An 18,729-nucleotide genomic window follows, 5' to 3' on the forward strand; every position below is an offset into this window, starting at 1 on the left:
AATATCCTCAAATGGATATAAGTTATGATAGCAGAGAGTGTCATAAAATTTGTTTTGTTATTATTTTACAGATGACCTAACAGAAATTACCCAGTGTCTGCTTTTCTCTTCCTTTCATGGATGTGTGGTATTCTTGATGTCATGAAAATAAAATAGAGAGTGCAAGTTCAGAATTATTAATCACCATATTTAGGAGAACTTTTTCATATTAAAATATTGAAAACATTAACCGATCCTTTGAAGAATCTTGTTTTGTATATTTTATTATCATTAGGGCACATTCTTATCATATAAAGTTTATGAGAAGTTGTTATTCCTAGCTAGAGTTTTACTCTGTGTAATGTTGTATGTATAATTTCACAGGAATCTACAGTTCCCACACAGATTTTCATCCTGTGTAACTCCAAGGGAATTCATTAACTTAAATACACAAGCTAGGAAAGATTCTGAATGTCTCATTACTTCATAAGATGTAAACATTGAAGTTTTAATGAGTGTTCTAAGGCCAGAGAAGACCACTTTTTTGAATAAAAAATAAAATAAAAAAATTTTAGTCCCTACTTTTGCCCATTAATGTTTATAATTGATCAGATAACTTTTATGTTTATTCACTACTTTTGTGCTTAGAGATGCTCTATACTAGAAGTGAAATATTCTAAAAATACTGTAAATATTGCTGCTTCTTTAAGGAACTGTCCTTTCTGTGATTTCTAAATGTACAAATGAAGGGACAAAAACATATACATTCATGATGGTTTTGGAAATGATCCAGTGGGAACCCACTACTGTGGATTCTACAGTAACAGAAATAAGACTACATATAGTATTCTTAAGCAGGTGACTTCTTTGAGACATTTAAAATATATTAGAGAATATTACTTTTCATGCTCAATCTTTATTTCCTGCTGGCAAGTGAAAGCTGTAGGAGGAGATTTGATTTAAACCTTTTCTTCTTCATAGGAGGCACAAAGACACCATCATATAAAATAGACATTATTCTTTTGACCATGTATGAGTGGAAACTAAGAATATTTACCTTTGCTTTTTTTTAAAAAAAGATTTTATTTATTTATTTGAGAGAGAGAGAGAGTACAAGCAGGGGGAAGTGCAGAGGGAGAGAGAGAAGCAGGTTCCCACTGAGCAAGGAGCCCAATGTGGGGCTGGATCCCAGGACCCTGGGATCATGACCTGAGCCAAAGGCAGATGCTTAACCAACTGAGCCACCCAGGCACCCCTTACCTTTGATTTTTTTTTAAACTAATTCAAATGTACTATTCTGGAGTATGCTTCTTGGAAATGCAATTAATACATTATTTAAATGACTATAATTACCCTGTTTTGAAGAATACAGTATATAAAAAATTGAATGGATTCACTGGTGATCCAATAACTATCATACACAACAGAAATTGGGATTTGTGAGTTCTTTTTTTCCTATCCAAGGTCTCACCCTATGGGTTGTCAATGTTAGATTGTCCTTGGCTAGTGTAGGTGGATTATCTAGTGCTGTGACCCATACCCACATTGCTAAGGGTGCTAAGCCACTGCTTCCCATATCTTCTCAGGCCATGACTGCTGCACTTACAATCAAAATTGGTCAAGAAAGTGTTATGAGGTGCCCAAGAGGATTACTTTCTGTCAAACATATTCCTCCAATCCCAGGTGTGCAGCAGAAACCCCAGTTCCTGATGATCAAGATCAGTTGCCCTATAAGGATGGTGACACTTTACTTTACCTGCTGGTCCCTTGGCACAAAAAACTGAAAGTACTCAAGAAGTAGTCATAGTTTAAAGTTCGGTTGTTTTGTCATTTGGTAGAAAAGCTTCATTTATGTGAACCAGGATAAGTAAATGCTCAGAGTCCTGAGCTGTAGGGATGTGGACAACTGAGAGTGATGGTAATAGGGCCATTTCTGTTTATGTAATAGGCTTTGTGTGTGTGTGTGTGTGTGTGTGTGTGTCTGTGTGTCTGTGTGATGCTGGCCCACACTCAGCTGTTAAGAATTTGTTAATTTTACATGTTTTCTTATTATTCAATTTTAAGATCTGTATCTTCCATTCATGCTCTGTTTCTAACAGTCCTCACAATGTCTGTGTATGGTTATTTAATGAAATTGCCGTAGTCCTCTGTGAAAGGACTAGAGAATCATAATCATATTTTTTATGCATTAAAGTGTTATTTCTCTTGGAACCGTGATTCCTTGTTCAGTATATGGATTCCAAGATGTAAACTGGCTTACATCCTGAAGCTCAAGGTATTTTTGGGGAGGTGGGAGGTAACCAGTCTTAATCTTCTGATCATCCAGCTTCCATGTTTTTGATTGAATAATATCCTTTGTTGGTGGTCCATCTGTTTTGCCCCTTGGATGCCATGTCTACTAACTCTCTTTCAGGGTCAGGGTTCCTGCATGAGACTACAACCTTGCCATGCATTATGAGAATTGCCTCTACTTGGCTTATGGTAATGGAGCATTGTCCTATGATCTCTGGGTTTTTTTGTTTTTGTTTTTGTTTTTTGAGATTCTGTCCTACCTGTTGTCAGTGAACCAGTTCTGTAACACCATTTTCTGCCATCAGTCTTGGCTTTAGAGGATTATCACTTCTTGGTGATGCTGTTTTTTTTTTTTTTTTTTTCCCATCGGTGTGTTCCTTATTAGCCTTGGTAAATGGTGAATCTTCAGGGCCCTTCTATATAGTATAGTCATCTGGTGGGTTTTCTATCTGAGTATTGTATATCCATTCAAGCGTATTTACTTCTTTGAGCCTTTTAATCTCTCTAACATGACCATTCTGGCATTTCTCTCTTACTTAAGGTAGTTCAGTGCTTTATCCTAATAGCATGTTTGCATTATCTTTGGTGTCCTTTCAATGATATTAAAACCTATATCACAGGATGGTGCTTCCAAATGAATAAACTTTCTCTTATATAATTTTATGTCCATCCCTTAGACTGAGTCCTTGAGTAATCTCTGGACTCCTCCAAGTACAAGTTGGCAAGGTTCTGTAAGTTCCTTTGGATACAGTCCTTGCTTGTTTTGGGTCCAGCTCATCCTAGTCAGGTTATATTGTGATTTAACCCTACTTACTGGTTTAGCAGCCAGAAAAGGAGGTGAAGGCAGATCTTGAGTAGTGCATGTTGTCTTTCAGGGTAGGGCCACTGCATCATCTTTAAATAAAGGAGGAATACTAGTCCTTAATAAGATGGAGTAAGCCACTTCTTCAGACTTAAAAGTTTCAGATAAATCTCGAGGTTCATGATTTTCAGGGGCATCAACTCATATTCTTCATCCCATGTATTGGTACCATTATTTCTTAAGTAGAACCTAACTTTGGTATAGCTGACCTGCTGAGATTGGGAGGATAGCCCTTTAAAGTTCTATAACTCTTAGGACTTGGCTTTGGACTTTATTTTTAATTTTCTCTGCTATCTGGCTGTAGAGGATGAGAACTGATGCTATGATGATCCATCAGAGTCCTAAGTTAGGTTGAGGTGACTATACCCTTAAAGCATAGTCCTCTGCCAGTCATTGGATGCTGGCTACTTATATGAAGTGGGTTTGGCTATGGATTTTGCAGCGTTTTCAGCCAAGAGGGCTAATAGCTGAAGTCTTTCAGTCAAAACATTTCCAGCATCTGGAAATCAATTATTCAAATAAGACGTGGGATCTGGGCATCCCATCAAAGCATCCACTAAAAAACACTATAGAAAAGACTCTAGTAGTGGTATTCCTCTCCATATGTATAGGGGCAGTGCAGACAGGAAACATCTAGGTTACAGTACATAAAAAAAAAAAACTACCCTTAAATATATACCATGCCCAGACATATATACAAATAATTTATGCCAGGGGCGCCTGGGTAGCTCAGCTGGTTAAGTGTCTGCCTTTGGCTCAGGTTATGATCCCAGGATCCTGGGGTCGGGTCCCGCATTGGATCCCTGCTCAGTGGGGAGTCTGCTTTTCCCTCTGCCCCTCCCTTCTGCTTATGCTCCTCTCCCTCAAATAAATAAATAAAATCTTAAAAAATAACTTCTGCCAATTTAAGGAACAAATGATCCCATTCTTACACAAATTGTGTGAGTGACTAGGAAAGAAATAATGTCTGCCAGCTCATTTATAAGGTTGGTATAACTTTGATTCTAAAGCTAGACAATACAAATAAGGGTAAAAATATTATGGGCTAATTTCTTTTATAAATCAAAATGCTAAAATCCAAAATAGGAACATAAGAGTCTTCTCTAACCTGACAAAGTATCTGCCAAAACCTAAAAGCACGGTCAGTTGTAAAATATTAGAAGGCTTGTATTTGTAAGTTGTAAGACAGGTGTTCCTGCTATAACTGCTTATTTTCAATATTAAGGTTTTAAGAATTGTGTAAAACAAACAAAGTTTACACACATGCAAACATTAGAATTGTAAAGAATGAACACAAGTTATTACTTTCAGATGATAGAATTGTCTTCATAAGCAATGCAGGAGATCTATTGGAGCCAATGGAAATATCCAACATATCTGATGAATAGGAGATAAAAATATAAAAATTATTTTCTTATATACAAAGAACACCTAGAAAATATAATTTAAGATGTTAGTATTTATTATAGCAACAAAATATGGAAGTTTACCTAGAAATAATTTCAACGAGGCATGTATAACAACTTTATGGTGAAAAAGTTATACCTTTATGGGAAGGTGTACATAAAACCAAAAATAAGTTGAAATATGATTATGAGTGTGAAAATTAAATATCTTTAAAATGAAAACTTCTTCTATATTAATTTATAGAATCAATGAAATTCTTATCAATACTTCAACAGGATTTTTCTTGTAGCTTGACTATGCTTTTTGGAATTCATATGGAAAATCATATTGCTAATCCCCCACTGAGCAGGGATCCAATGCGGGACCCGACCCCAGGATCCTGGGATCATAACCTGAGCCAAAGGCAGACACTTAACCAGCTGAGCTACCCAGGCGCCCCTGGCATAAATTATTTGTATATATGTCTGGGCATGGTATATATTTAAGGGTAGTTTTTTTTTTATGTACTGTAACCTAGATGTTTCCTGTCTGCACTGCCCCTATACATATGGAGAGGAATACCACTACTAGAGTCTTTTCTATAATGTTTTTTAGTGGATGCTTTGATGGGATGCCCAGATCCCACGTCTTATTTGAATCATATTGAATCAATATTTCAATCATATTGAAAACTTAGGTAGGGGAGTAGTCCTATTAGATATAAAGACAATCATAAGGAGATTGTTATCAATACAGTATGGTATTAAAGACTGATATACTAGTGAAACAGAATAGAGGGCCTAGATATATGATATATTTATGACAGAGGTGGCATTGTAGGTATTTGGAGAAAGGATGGGCATCCTTTAAATGAGGCTGGGAAAATTTGTTATACATATAGAATAAGAGAAATTTAATTTTTATCTATCACAAAAGAAAAAATAGTTCAATGCAGACTAAAGACATACATGTGAAGAGATTTTAGAATTTTAAAGAAATTATTTTTATGACCTCAGAAAAAGATGTGCTGCTTAAATAAGATTCGAAAGCACAAAATATAAAGGAAACAGGTTATAAAATTTATTGTGTTAAAATTAAATGCAATTATTTGAATTGAGTACATTGAATAAACTATAATCAGCATCCACTTTAAACCAGGAACTATTGTAATGAGAGAAAATTGGTATCGAGGGTACATAAAAAGAACTCACAATCAATAAGCATAGGACAAACCTTCCAAAGGGAAACCATCACAAAGAGTAGGAACAGCCCATTCTCAAAAGAGAAAGCCTTTCAAAATTGTGTATACCAATACTTAGCCACACTAGTGAGCAGGCAATGTGTTTTTAAAAATTTATTTCTCTTTATACATACATTTGCAAAAAAAAAAATGAGCTGATTTCCTAGTGTCCTTCAAAGGTGATTGATTATTTTTTTAGTACTATGAACTAATGGACTTAATGTTCAATATGATCGTTGATTATCCTTATCGATGTTCAAATTGTCCCAGTTTTGGCCAGTGGAAGCTTGTTCAATTGTTCCTGAATCCTTTATCATAACACTTTTATCTTTGGTAGCTTCATTGCTTTCTGGTTTATAGTATGTTCCAGGATCATCTTATTCATTTCCTAACTAATATGAGATGATGCATGTGTTAACATTTATAAAATAACTACACTGTACACCTTAAACTATACAATGTTATATGTCAATGATAATTCAATGAAGCTGGAAAAATAATTTAGTATATCAGGTAGGTTCTTTTAACAACCATTTAAAGACAACTTTAAATTGACTAGTTAGCCTTCCATTTTTTCCATTTTACCATTCAAAAAATGAGTAGGCTTAGTACCTGAGGGTCACTTTGCATCATTGCAAGGAATATTAAAAATAGATAAAACTGCCAGATTTAGTCACATTACCCTAGCAACTGCTCACAGTATCAGTTTTTCCAGTTCTGTACCTTTAGCTTTAACTACGCTGAGTATCTCTGAATGACAGTCCATCATTAACAATTGACTGCATACTTAAATTACTTTTACTTTTTTCTCCCAGACCGTGGCTCTAATAGTCATTCATTTGCTACTTCATAAGAGGCCACTAATGAAATTCAAGAAAAAAATGGATTTTAAGCATTGGTTTTTAAACATATTAATCCTTTCGGAGGGCTTCTTTAAGACCTTTTTAAAATTTCGTTTTTATTTTTTAGAGATTGGTTTGTTTTATAAGCTTCCAACAACTTTTAAAGTGAATTAATATATAGGCTTTTTTTTTATACCACTGGATTATTTTGCTCAATATTGAATATATATTTTTTGTTCATGATAAGCATTTGGCAGTTTTTTTTAAAAAGCTTGTAATTTATTCTTTTTAAAAAAAATTATCTATCAGTAATACAACAGAGAGATTGCAGATTTAATGGCCAATTTCTAATTATATCTACTAGCCAAAATTTATGCTAGTTTTAAATATTTAAATTTAAAAAATTATATAATTAAGGAAATGGTTTCCTGGCTTTTATAAAGATTTTATTTACCTGATGTGCATGGATTTCTGTTTGTATTTCAACATCCATTTTCTTTTACTTTATTATCTCAAACAAGGCTTGAAACATTACAGGCAGATTACTCAGTAACATTAATATTTCAGCTAGGTAAGCAGAATCTAAGGTGGGTTTATCCTTTCTCATATGCAGGTCATGATTGACTCCATTTCACTTAATAAACACTTCCTTTGTAGAGCACTTCCATTTTTCAATAAAGTATATTATCTCCATATGCCAGTGCAGGTAACATTCATGTTTCTGCAAATCTGAAAAGGAATGATTTATTTCTTCATTCAGCATGTGAGACCTTCACGTGGTTAAGATGGGTCACCAGCATGACCCGCAACTGAAATTTTTAGACGGGTGCTGCTTCTGACTCAGAATCTTGTAACTCTAACAAATAACCTAATGTCAGTGCTAATACACTGTTACTTAAAGTAAAAGGCAGATATTATATGATGGGCAATAGGGAATGGTAAGTTTTTAAAATAGTAAAATCTATCAGCAGGTTTAGTAATATGAATCAATATCCTAGGGTTTTCTAAGCCTTGAATGGAATAAAGTGTAGATGAAGGTACTTTATTGATACTAAGCACTACACATTTAATATTAGTATAAGTTACTGACACTTTATAGATCTTTTCAAGTAAAAATTTAAAATGTTGAATATTGACAGGATATTTCATTGTTCTTTCAGTTTTTGCTTGTTTAGGTGTGAATAAAGTTCCCTTGACTTATCCTCCCAATTATTTAAAATTGCTGGGACTATCAAAGAAAGAAATATAATTCAGTATGTGAGTCAAGTTTTCAGGATGTCCATGAGCTTTGAGATTTTGTAAAGTTTATTTCACTGAGCACATGTTGTTTTATGGGTTTGCAGTAGGGGATATTAACCAAAGAGAAAACCCAGCCTTGGACTTGTGCTCAAGAGGAAATCTTTTACAAAGAACCAGAAAGGTTGGAATGCAACATTTTCTCTCAAACTTTCCTAACAGTAGACTAAATAAAAATGGGAAAAAAAAGTGGGAAAAAAGATTCTGTTTGTGTGAAGGGATGACCAGCCAGTGGGTAAAACATAGCTACAATATAGAAAACAGCAAATTTGCGTGAAGTCTTACTTCCAGGAAAACATCAAGATTTACTCCAAGAGCTAGTGTCAATATTTAGAAAATAAACAAACTTAATTAAGAAAGAAGTATCAGGGTTGACTCCTACACAAGTGGCCACAAGTGTAAACAATTACAAGCCTGAGGGAAGAAAAAACAAGTGTTTACTCTCTCGTTACAAGATGTATGATGTGGGAAACATAAATAAACCAAATCTTGGTAGCAGCTGATTATATATTCCTTATTTGAGCAGTATAAGAATGGCAGTTTTTTAAAAATAGAAACTATAGTAATTTGTTTTCTTAAAGCCTGTAACAAATTATTAGGCCATAAGCAAAAAAAGTTTCAATATTGATTTTTACATTGTTTGATTACAAAGTACTTTTCTGTCAATGTTTTCTCTTTTGAGACAAAGAATTCAGAATGAATATTTGTGGTATGGGTGATATTTTAAAAATGTTCTGAGAAATCCTATCCATGGGCATTGTGGGCTATAAATGCAGATTGATATGGTATTTCAATGGATCTATTGTTATGAGAAAAATTTTGTTTTCTGACTTAAAAAGAAAGATGCTTATTTGAAAGTTTAGCATTTAATAATATCTGTAATGTCCAATTGCATTAAAACAGAAAAAAAGATTTAAAAATGACAACTTGTTCCTTGTATTCTGTGTTCGTAATCTATTGATTAATCTAGATTCATCTTGAAATTCATGAATACCATGGAAAATGACTTTATTATCAAATGTCACCATTTTCTGGAGAAATATTCCTTGCTCTAGCATATGGTATATATGTATGTGTGTATGTGCATGTATGTGTATATGTTTGTTTTGCATTTCAGATCGAACAGTTGATTTCGTATTGTGATGATATTTTATTTCTTGATTTAGGAAGTAACTGAAGAAGATTGTTTGTCACTCTAGCAGCAGTTCTGTGTTCTTTGAAGGGAACTTTCAATTCGGAGGATGTTTGGGCAGTTTTCTTTTTTATAAACAATAATCCAAACGGTATCTAGCTTTTTATACCTCACCACACCTCCTCCCTTCAAAAAGACATCTTGTTTGAAAATGGTCAGATAAGAGTCATGTTATCCAGACACTTTTCCATCTAGTTTATGAGGCAAGAATAAGTTAACCATTTTATTTAACTCATCATTTGTATTTCACCGCATAAACACTTTTTAATTGCAAATTAGAAGACTTTGTTCAGTTTATATGATAGTATATAGTAGAAGTGAAAATGCAGATCTTGGAAAAAAAAACCCTATAAATTATTTTAAATAAAACATTGCGTGGGCTATTTTCTTACATTCACTACAATAATTGGACTACAAATACTTTTTTATTATTAGAAATTCTAGAAGGAAATGTGCTACATAAAAAATTCTCATCCTAATTTTTTTGAAGAGTAATTCTGAGAGTCTATATAAAAATATACGTTTACTCATTTTTATGTTGTATCAAGACTTCAAAGATAATTGTTTCCCAAACTTGGGACTTAAATTAACTTTCATGTGTGTCATTTTGGGGCAAAAATTTATTCAGTGCATATGAAATGCCACTAGAAAATTGTTTTCCCTTTTAAGTATGTATATTTATGTACATTAGTATACAAAATGTATAATTAGAACTTTTGCCAAATCTTACTTTTCCTTGGGAATTTGCTTAGTGGTTGTCAATCAAGTAAAAATAGTTGACTTTTGAGCCTTCATTGTTGTCCTTGTGAGGAAATTTTTACTAAGCCTTTATTGTAGGGTAGAGCGGCCAAAGCAGCCTTGTCAGGCCTTCACATGACATCATTCTTCCTCCCTAAATCCAATATCAATAAAAGCAGAAAGTTTAAACTGTATATGGAAACAATGTAAGAAGCTAGTGCTCTTGGCTGTTGTTGAATCTTTGCGTTATCTCTTCAAATCTCATAAATCTCAAGATATCTGATCTGTTAGTTCAGTCTGTATTTCCTGAGCATATCAGTGTGATGTTTAGAGAAAAGTGGACATATTTCCCGTAACTACACTTAATTATATACACTACTGAAATAAAGAAGAACGGCAGTTGCCCCTTTTAAAAATTTTTGTTGATTGTCTAACAATAATCCACTCTAGATTGAAATGATTTGAAACATTCCTTAGAATGGTGAATATCTAGTATTTTGGGTCTTAAGGCAAATCTGTGAAGTATGTAGCATGGCTGGCCTTATTTTGATCATACACAATTTATACCCTGAGTCAGGGTGTTTTCTCATTCACATTTTTTATGTGTCTCAAAACATATATTGAGGACCTACTTTCTGTCAGGCACTCTGACAGCGAGAGTTTAAAGATGAGCAACACATGCTTCCTGTGATCAGTATTTTCAAAATTAGATTGAGCAATCAGACTGTTGAAAACATGGTGTGAAATCTTGTGTGCTAGTCTATTACTGACAGAAGCACAGGCAGGACGGGAAGCAGATGTGACACCAGATTAGTTGGGAAGAGGGGGTTTCTGGAAGGGCTTTCTATAGGTAATGCGTGAGGAGGCTCTATCAACTTGTTTATTAAAGTACACCATCAAGTAGTAGCCAGCTATCAGATACGTTAGCATTAATTCATGTAAATGTATTCCTTTTTGTGAGGGTATTTAGTTTGCAAGCATTTTCTCCTGAGTGGACTGAAAGGCTTTGCATTTGGCGAAAACAGTGGCTCTTTGTGTGATCGTTTCTGACAGCCTGTGGTGGACCTCTTCCCTGCAAAACATATTGTGACTGGTGTATAAACTCATATGTATTTTTTGCATGTAGCTTTTAGGAAATCACAAACTTGAAGCCTCCTTAAAGCTGGTCGCTGGATCCCAGCTCCAAAACGGAAAAGCTAAAGATCATTGGGGAATCTTGAAAGGGTGGAAGAAATATCATTTAAAGTTATAGTGTAGGGAATCACGATTTGGGCTTATTCATTCTTGCCATACATTCTTCTGTAAAATGTGTTTACCTACTACAATAAAAGCTATTTGTCTTTCTTGGTCTTCGATTAAAAAAAAAAATTGTAGTACAATGAATGCAAATAGCCTTCAGAAGAAAAACAATACCTGTGGTTTTCCATGTAGTTTAAAAATTGTTCTTCTTGACATTTTATTTTGGCCTGTTGGTTAGCTCCAACCCCATTTTTGACCATAGGAATCCAAGCAGAATTCCAAACAGATAGTAGATATTCTAATTGCACTTGAGCATTTCCTTAATATTATCATCTATAACCACTTTCCTGTATTGCTTTCAGTTCTGATATCCCCAACCTCAAATCACTGCATTAAATGGGGCTAATGAGTAATAATTCATACTTTTTAAAACTATTTCTAATTTTTGTGTTTTTTTGGGGATGCAAAACAGATAGAAAATACCATAAAGAAAAAAAAAAAACTCCAAAGTGGATTTGAGAATTACAAATATCTTGGATCCTAAATAATAAATATGTGTTGGATTATAATGCCAATTCTAAATCCATGTAATATAGAGTGTTGTGGTCCAGCTTGCTATACCAATGCATAAGTAAAGTATTTCAGCTTGCAGAAATAGGACACTTATAGTGAAGTGAAAGATGAATGAAGGAAACCCTCAAATGTGTGCAATATGAAGAAAGAAATTGTGCATTTTAAACTGTCTGATAAGTTGTAATTTTAAGATGGCTATTTTTTCTTTTTTTTTCTGTTGATAGCATAAAAATTTAAAGATATACATGACCTGCAGTATATCAAGTCTGCACACAAATGAATTGACTTTGTCATTCATTATGGCTTGTTCTCAAAGAAATATTTAGTTTTCTCCTGAAGCAGTTCATGGTGTGTTGAGAACTGACACAACTATTCTGAAGCTTTTAGTTCAGAAAAGATAACAGTAAATAATAAGAAAAATGGGTGTGTGTATTTCAGAACAGTTTGTCTCCTTTTAAGAATCATCTGGCCTTGTGCCTTTTCTTCTCCCCATAAGTAATATTTTTGCTCCTGTGAAGTGTTATATCCTTGGACTGCTGTTCTGTTTTTGATATAATCCATCCATCAAAACATGAATCTTATTGCATGTGAAAAGTCGTTACGAGAAAATAAAAATCTAAAACACATTTGGGTTTTATTTTACTCATACTACTTTTATTATATAAATGGAGTATGGACAAACTGCATTTTGTTTGGTTGAGTGCCTCAGCTTTCAAGTTAACCAGCTGGTTCAGAGAGGGGCAAAAATTTATTCTTGCAAAAAAATAATGCTAATAAAGATGATTGCAATGTCAATTATTTGCAGTAATGGCAGTTTGTTAAAAATGTGGAATGTGAGGCCTCTCTCCAGACCGACTATATCAGAGCCTGCATTTTAACCTGATCCGCTGTGATCCCTATTCGAGTTCATGTTGGAGTAACACTGTTTTCCTGTCTCTAGTTGCCCCCAGCACTAAGAAAGGAAGAGCCAGCCTCAGAGTCACTGCCAGTCAATGCCCTCAACTGTTTGCATAGTAAACACACGATGGAAGATTTAAATAACTCACAAACTTGAATTTACCTTAAAGTGTAAAATCTTGGGGAAAAGAAGTGCAAAATGTATTTTTATGAAAACCAACAAGCCTTTTATATAAAGTGCAAATTTTTTTTACTAAGGCAGGCCATCTATTTCTTGAGATGTCTGTCTTTAGGGGTAGTGGAGCATCAGCGGTGTCTGCTAGAGGTGTATGAAGCTGATTAGAATCTGGCTTCAATTTCAGGCATCAAGACCAGCCTCTTACCCAGTGCTGTAAACTGTTCTACAGACCTTTCATTACTTTGTCTCTAGGACAGTAAAAAATAGTAAGCATCTCTCTGGTTCTACAGACTGCCATTCCATTGACAGTAGGGCGGAAGAGAGGAGTTGATGAGAGAATTCTAATTTTAATGAATATTTTTCCGTATGGTGAACTGATAACCTACCTTGAACTAATTTCTATCTCTTTCCTTTCTAGATTTACACATAAATATAACCTTCTTATCTCATGTCATTTTGTATGAGGGAACTAAACAGGGTAAATAATTTTACATAATAAACTTTTGACCAAAACCTAAAGTATAGCTTTCAGGATTGAAATCTAAATTTCATAAATTAATTTTATTAACTACTTTTAAGCTAAAATTCCTAAATATTAAGGTTTAAATCTACTAAAAGACAGTGATTTGAAAAGCATGGATTTCATCATTTCCTAAAATTTCAATGTATTTTCCTCTTCTCTTGGTTTTGCAAAAGAAAAATTTGAAGAAAAATTTGAAAAAGAAAATTTGTAAACCTGTATCATGAAACAGCTATACCAGAATCCCCAAAGCATTTGTCAGTGTTTTACCATCTCATGATTAATTTATTCTCTCTCTTAAATTTGCTGTGTTTCCTAAAGTTACTGTATTTTGATATTTGGCAGCACTAAGAGATTGATTAGTCTAGTTTTGGACTCAAATAAAAAGGAAGGAAATTTTTTTGTTATGTTAGTATATATTTCTGATGTTAAAAGAAAATTCACATACTGGTTTTAAAGAAATTATCTCATTTCTTTCCACAATGGTTTATAGAGCTTTGTTTTATTAGGTAGCATAAAAGATTGGATGTAAAAGAGTCAGAGGGTTTTGAGGATTTGGGGCAATGATTTTGAAGCTCCTGAAAATATGGACAGTGTTTTATTTATCATTAAAGATCAAAGGTGTAGCACCTGGTCATTGACTAAATAAATGTTGACTTAAATATTATTTTTGGTATTTATTTATACATTTTACAGAAACTCAGAGGCAATGCCATCTTTAGAGAAAGTGTATCAAAATGTGATGAGTAAGTTGCTAGAACAGTACAATATTTAGCTGCTACTATGTCTCCTTCTACCTGGCAGTGAAGACCTGCTGCTGGTCACAGGCATCCACTGTAAATTCAAGCACACTTAGCAGATTTTCATTTATTTGCAAAATAGCCATGATTGCTAAATTCACTTTCTCTAGATTCCCCCCATAAATCAGTGACCATTTCATTCAAAGAAATGACTTACCCCCTCCCGTCAAACATCAAAGTAAGAAAATGTAGGTCATACCCTTTTACAAGTGGTTCATATTATAGTATAAGAGGTCCAATATTATATTCAGTTATAATTACTTTCTGTAATATCTGTCTATATGGACTGCATTTCCATATTTTTAGCAATATTTTTCTAATTAGCTTTGTTTGCATTGACTTTGCTCTTTAATATTTTACATTTTAATTGAACTTTTCTTTTTTAGCTGTGTTTTGGGGTGATATTGCCTTAGATGATGAAGACTTAAGTATCTTTCAAATTGATAGGACAATTGACCTTACACAGAACCCCTTTGGACTTGGACATACCACAGGTATGGTTGATTATTTGATTGAATTTGTGTTCATTTTGGAGAAAAGATACTCTTGAAATGCTCTAAGTATTCTTTAGGTCACTTTTAATGTCCTGCTGATCAACTTTAATTGCCTAAACATTAATGAGCCTATTTGGAAATTTAGATTTTGTTCATAGTTTTTAATTCTATTAATTAATTTGTTTGACAAACATTTTGTTTGGTACCAAGGTACCAAGTACTTAAACCAGGTACCAAGCCTGGTTTAAGTGTTTTGCAGATAGTAACTCTTTGAATGTGCATAATAATCCCATGCGGAGTAGCTACTAATATGACTTACAAGTGAGGAGATCAAATTAATTGTATTTCTTGTTTTCTTATTTCAAACTGTGTAGTCTTTCCCATAAGTATTTACTTAGTTTGTATATTTTCAGTTTGTTTTTAGAATATGTGTGAAATAACCACTTATTTTATCAATTTCCTTTTTTCTATGTTAATGAACTACCTACACAGAATTTTTTGTAATTTCAATTTCTATACAAATTTTTAAAAATTGCTAAATTTTCAAAGGTATTATTGCCTTTAGTGGTCTTGAAACATTGTTTTTTGAAAATTCTATAATTACTCTTATCCTTATAATTACCTTAATATTAACTAAGACATTTCTTTTTTCTCATAATTCACCTTCTAAATCTATTTATATGTGCTTCAGGCCTATCTAATATAAAGTATAATTGTTACATAATTGTGATTTCAAACATATAAATGCCATTCTTTCTTATAGCTACTTAGGAATGAATACACTTAAATATTACCTCATCTTTCTAAAATGTTCAATGAAAAAATTTCAAAAATTTTTCTCAAGTAGCACAGCAAAAATGTGACCATGTAATGAAAACAATCAGGCACGTTATTAGTCAGTGAACAAGCACTCTAACTTACTTGCCTTATAAGGACTTAATTGATCTTTTGCTCTAGAAGGCTTATATGGTAATGGTTTTTGTGATTGTTTTGGGGTTTTATTAGCTTTACTCTAGGTAGATAAGTTTTGGTATTAATTTCAAAGGGGAAAAAAGATATTGGAAAGAAATAGATCAAGGTGCAAGCACAGTTTGTTGTCTTTATGGATTTCTAGCCCTTTCATTGTCTTCGCCCAAAGAGACTCATGAATCATACTCTCATGGTGTGAATGTATCTGTACTTGTTCAGATATCATTAGTAGTTATATTGGTTGTTTGCTCAGTGATGCCTTCTTGTTATTTGTCTATTGAAAATTCAAAAAGAAGGGAAAATAGGAGATAAAATTGGGAGAGCATTCTATTCAAGGCCTGGAATGAGAATCACAGACTTGGTTTTTCCTCAGATGCTCTGGTTTCTGACTTATGAGAGGAAATCTGCCTTTTCTTTTTTTTTCCAGTTGGTAAAACTGCAAAAGGATATATTTCCTCATCCTGACCTCCTTTTCTACCTTTTGAGCTCTAAAATTCTTTACATCTATTTTTATAAATTTTGCCAATTACATAGCATAACAGAATGTATTTTGCTGCTGAACATCCTTTTGGATTGTTGTGACGTTTTTGTAATTATGTGTTACTGGTTTTTATAAATTATTAAAACTCATTTTCAAATTATATTTGAATATATTCTAAAATATGATATGCTTTTAAAAATATTTCAAAATTGATCACAGCTTTGGAGCAAGACTTGTACTATATATTTGCTCTTCTGATGTTTTTATTTCCTTTTGCTGATTTGGCTTCTGAAAATATTCTGTTTACATTGGAGAAATAGCTGGAATGCAATCAACACGGCAGAACAACTTGCTGTCATCCTATATAACACGATGTGATGTCAAAGTCACAGTGAAGAAAAATGTTCCAAATTATCGATAGATGACTCAGTTGCCATGATGTCCAAATAAAGTCACTTAGATTGCTCTGTGGATCACCCCACCCACTTGTTTTTAGTTACCAAAATTGTGTTTGTAGAATGTTTACACTTTTCTAAGATTTATGGATATTCATGACTCTAACGTTCTTAGACCACATAAAAAAAAAGATGTCCAAAGAGAAATCAATGTAGCCTGTTGGTATGGTTTATTTAGAAGAACTTTAAAATGCAATGAGTTTAGCTTAACTATTTTCTTTTATTCTTAAGGTGGATTTGGAGACCATGGTATGTCAAAGAAACGAGGGGCCCTCTACCAGCTTATAGACAGGATAAGAAGAATTGGCTCTGGTATATCAATGTTTAAAGTTGCAGACACTTGACTTAATGTACAGTAAATATTATACTAATAGCAGTTCAGTTTGCCATTAATATGTGAAGTATGTAAAGGGTATATGCTGAGAAAGTCCTTTATTCATTTTTGTTAGCTGATGTTCAATGTCAGTTTTTTAGAACTTATTTTGGGACAATTGAAATGTTTCTTTAACTTATTTTCAGCTTCTCCTTAGTATAAAATGCATTAAGTATAAAATGCATTAGTATAAAATGCATTATTGTTGATACTTATTTCTGGTACAGTGTGTATCACACTAAGGTGTTTTTATCAAGCATGGAACTACATCAGTTTTAATCAAATCAAAAAATGTCATGACTGTTTTGAAATAAAACCCACTTAAAGTAAATTGACAAACTGATTTGTTAGATTAAAAAATTAATTGAAAATGTTTTGACCCTTCCAGAAATATACATAGAAAAACAGCTTTCTGGTTTCATAATTAGTTAATACTTATAGTATTGAATTTGTTAAACACTATTTATAGATTATGGAGTTTTTAAAAAAGTTTTCTGTTCAAAGTGTGTCCTAACATTTTTTAAATTGATGAATTATTAATTAAATAATTGACAGTACTCACTTTCAAGGAATAATTTTCCCAAGCAAAGATGCCTTGCCTCAGGGTATTAAAAGATAAACCTGTTAGGGACATGGGAATGGGGGCATGCATTCAATGTTTGTTGTTTCTGAAGTATATTCCAGGAGTGGGATATTTGGATCAACAGTTATAGATGAATAAAAATGAATAATAAAACATGAGAGACTATGGACTCTGAGAAACAAACTGAGAGTTCTAGAGGGGAGGGGGCTGGGGGGATGGGTTAGTCTGGTGATGGGTATTAGAGAGGGCATGTATTGAATGGAGCCCCGGGTGTTATATGCAAACAATGAATCATGGAACACTACATCAAAAACTAATGATGTAATGTATGGTGATTAACATAACATAATAAAATAAAAAAAAAAGAATGAACAATAATGCAAATTTAGGAAAAACAAAAAACAGTAATAAAAATATTTTGAAAGGCCACCAAGAAAATTAATGACTACAGACATGAAAGCTGCTCTAGGAATAGGCTGCATTTTATGTTGGCCTGTTCACGTTATGTATTGATCTCTAAATCATGCTAAATCACCTGGATATGAATCCAGAGGAAATGTGAATGGAGATATACCAGCATCCCAGGAGGCTGAGACCATATCTGCCTTAACATTATTTCATTTATCCTCTCTGTAATTTTCATAATTTTAGGATGTACTATGGAATATCTTGCTTTAAAAGAATGAAGGATTTAGCAAGAGTTAAGAAGAGTTTTGAATATCTTGTGACTTTTTAAACAATGTCTATTTATCATCTGCTGGTGAATTGGCAGAGATCTAGTAAATTAAAACACATAAAACAATTTTTTTGTGGCCTGCCAGACTGTCTGACGTCTATCCACTGTAGGCTGTATGGGAATTCATTAAAATTTGCTCATTAAGAAATGGTATTTTGACATCAAGTACTTAAATATTTTAATACTTTTTCAGGTATGTAATATAAATGACATTTTTCTTTAATGCATTTTGACTTCAGGCATATTTACACAAATATGTAAATAAGACATTTTAACTTGAGTCTTTTAAGAGGAAATGATTCCCTGACCAAGGACTTCTGTTTCACAGAGTATTTTAAATGTCACTGCAGGCCTGGAGCAAAACAGCACAGTTAAAGGAAAAGTACCTCTAAAATTCTCAGGGCAAAATGAGAAAAATCGAGTTCCCAGAGCTGCTACATCAAGAACCGAAAGAATATGGCCTGGAGGTGTTATTCCTTATGTTATAGGAGGCAACTTCACTGGTAAGATATTCCCAGAGTGTTTATTTTTATAAAGAAATATTATATAGATTAAGTGTGTATTTTTCCAGGGTATTAATATATAGAATATAGTATTAAATCAA

General features: G+C 33.2%; 1 protein-coding gene across 6 annotated transcripts in view; it reads left to right on the forward strand.

The window, feature by feature from the left end:
• The window catches only part of TLL1 (tolloid like 1), a 210,712-nt gene that overhangs the window by 72,013 nt on the left and 119,970 nt on the right, over nucleotides 1-18,729 (forward strand). For 3 of the 6 annotated variants that reach the window (XM_064585242.1, XM_064585244.1, XM_064585243.1), the window contains 4 exons: nucleotides 13,133-13,192; nucleotides 14,421-14,528; nucleotides 16,665-16,745; nucleotides 18,476-18,628. In XM_064585242.1, coding sequence (XP_064441312.1) covers nucleotides 13,133-13,192; nucleotides 14,421-14,528; nucleotides 16,665-16,745; nucleotides 18,476-18,628 — 402 coding nt within the window. The remainder of the gene's footprint in view (nucleotides 1-13,132; nucleotides 13,193-14,420; nucleotides 14,529-16,664; nucleotides 16,746-18,475; nucleotides 18,629-18,729) is intronic. The other 3 variants (XM_045880178.3, XM_054508695.2, XM_064585245.1) reach the window with 1 other exon arrangement.

The sequence above is a fragment of the Mirounga angustirostris genome, unplaced genomic scaffold (genome assembly GCF_029215605.1).
Source record: "Mirounga angustirostris isolate CCGP_5_RB_7025 unplaced genomic scaffold, mMirAng1.0.hap1 SCAF_2, whole genome shotgun sequence".
Taxonomy (NCBI): Eukaryota; Metazoa; Chordata; class Mammalia; order Carnivora; family Phocidae; genus Mirounga; species Mirounga angustirostris.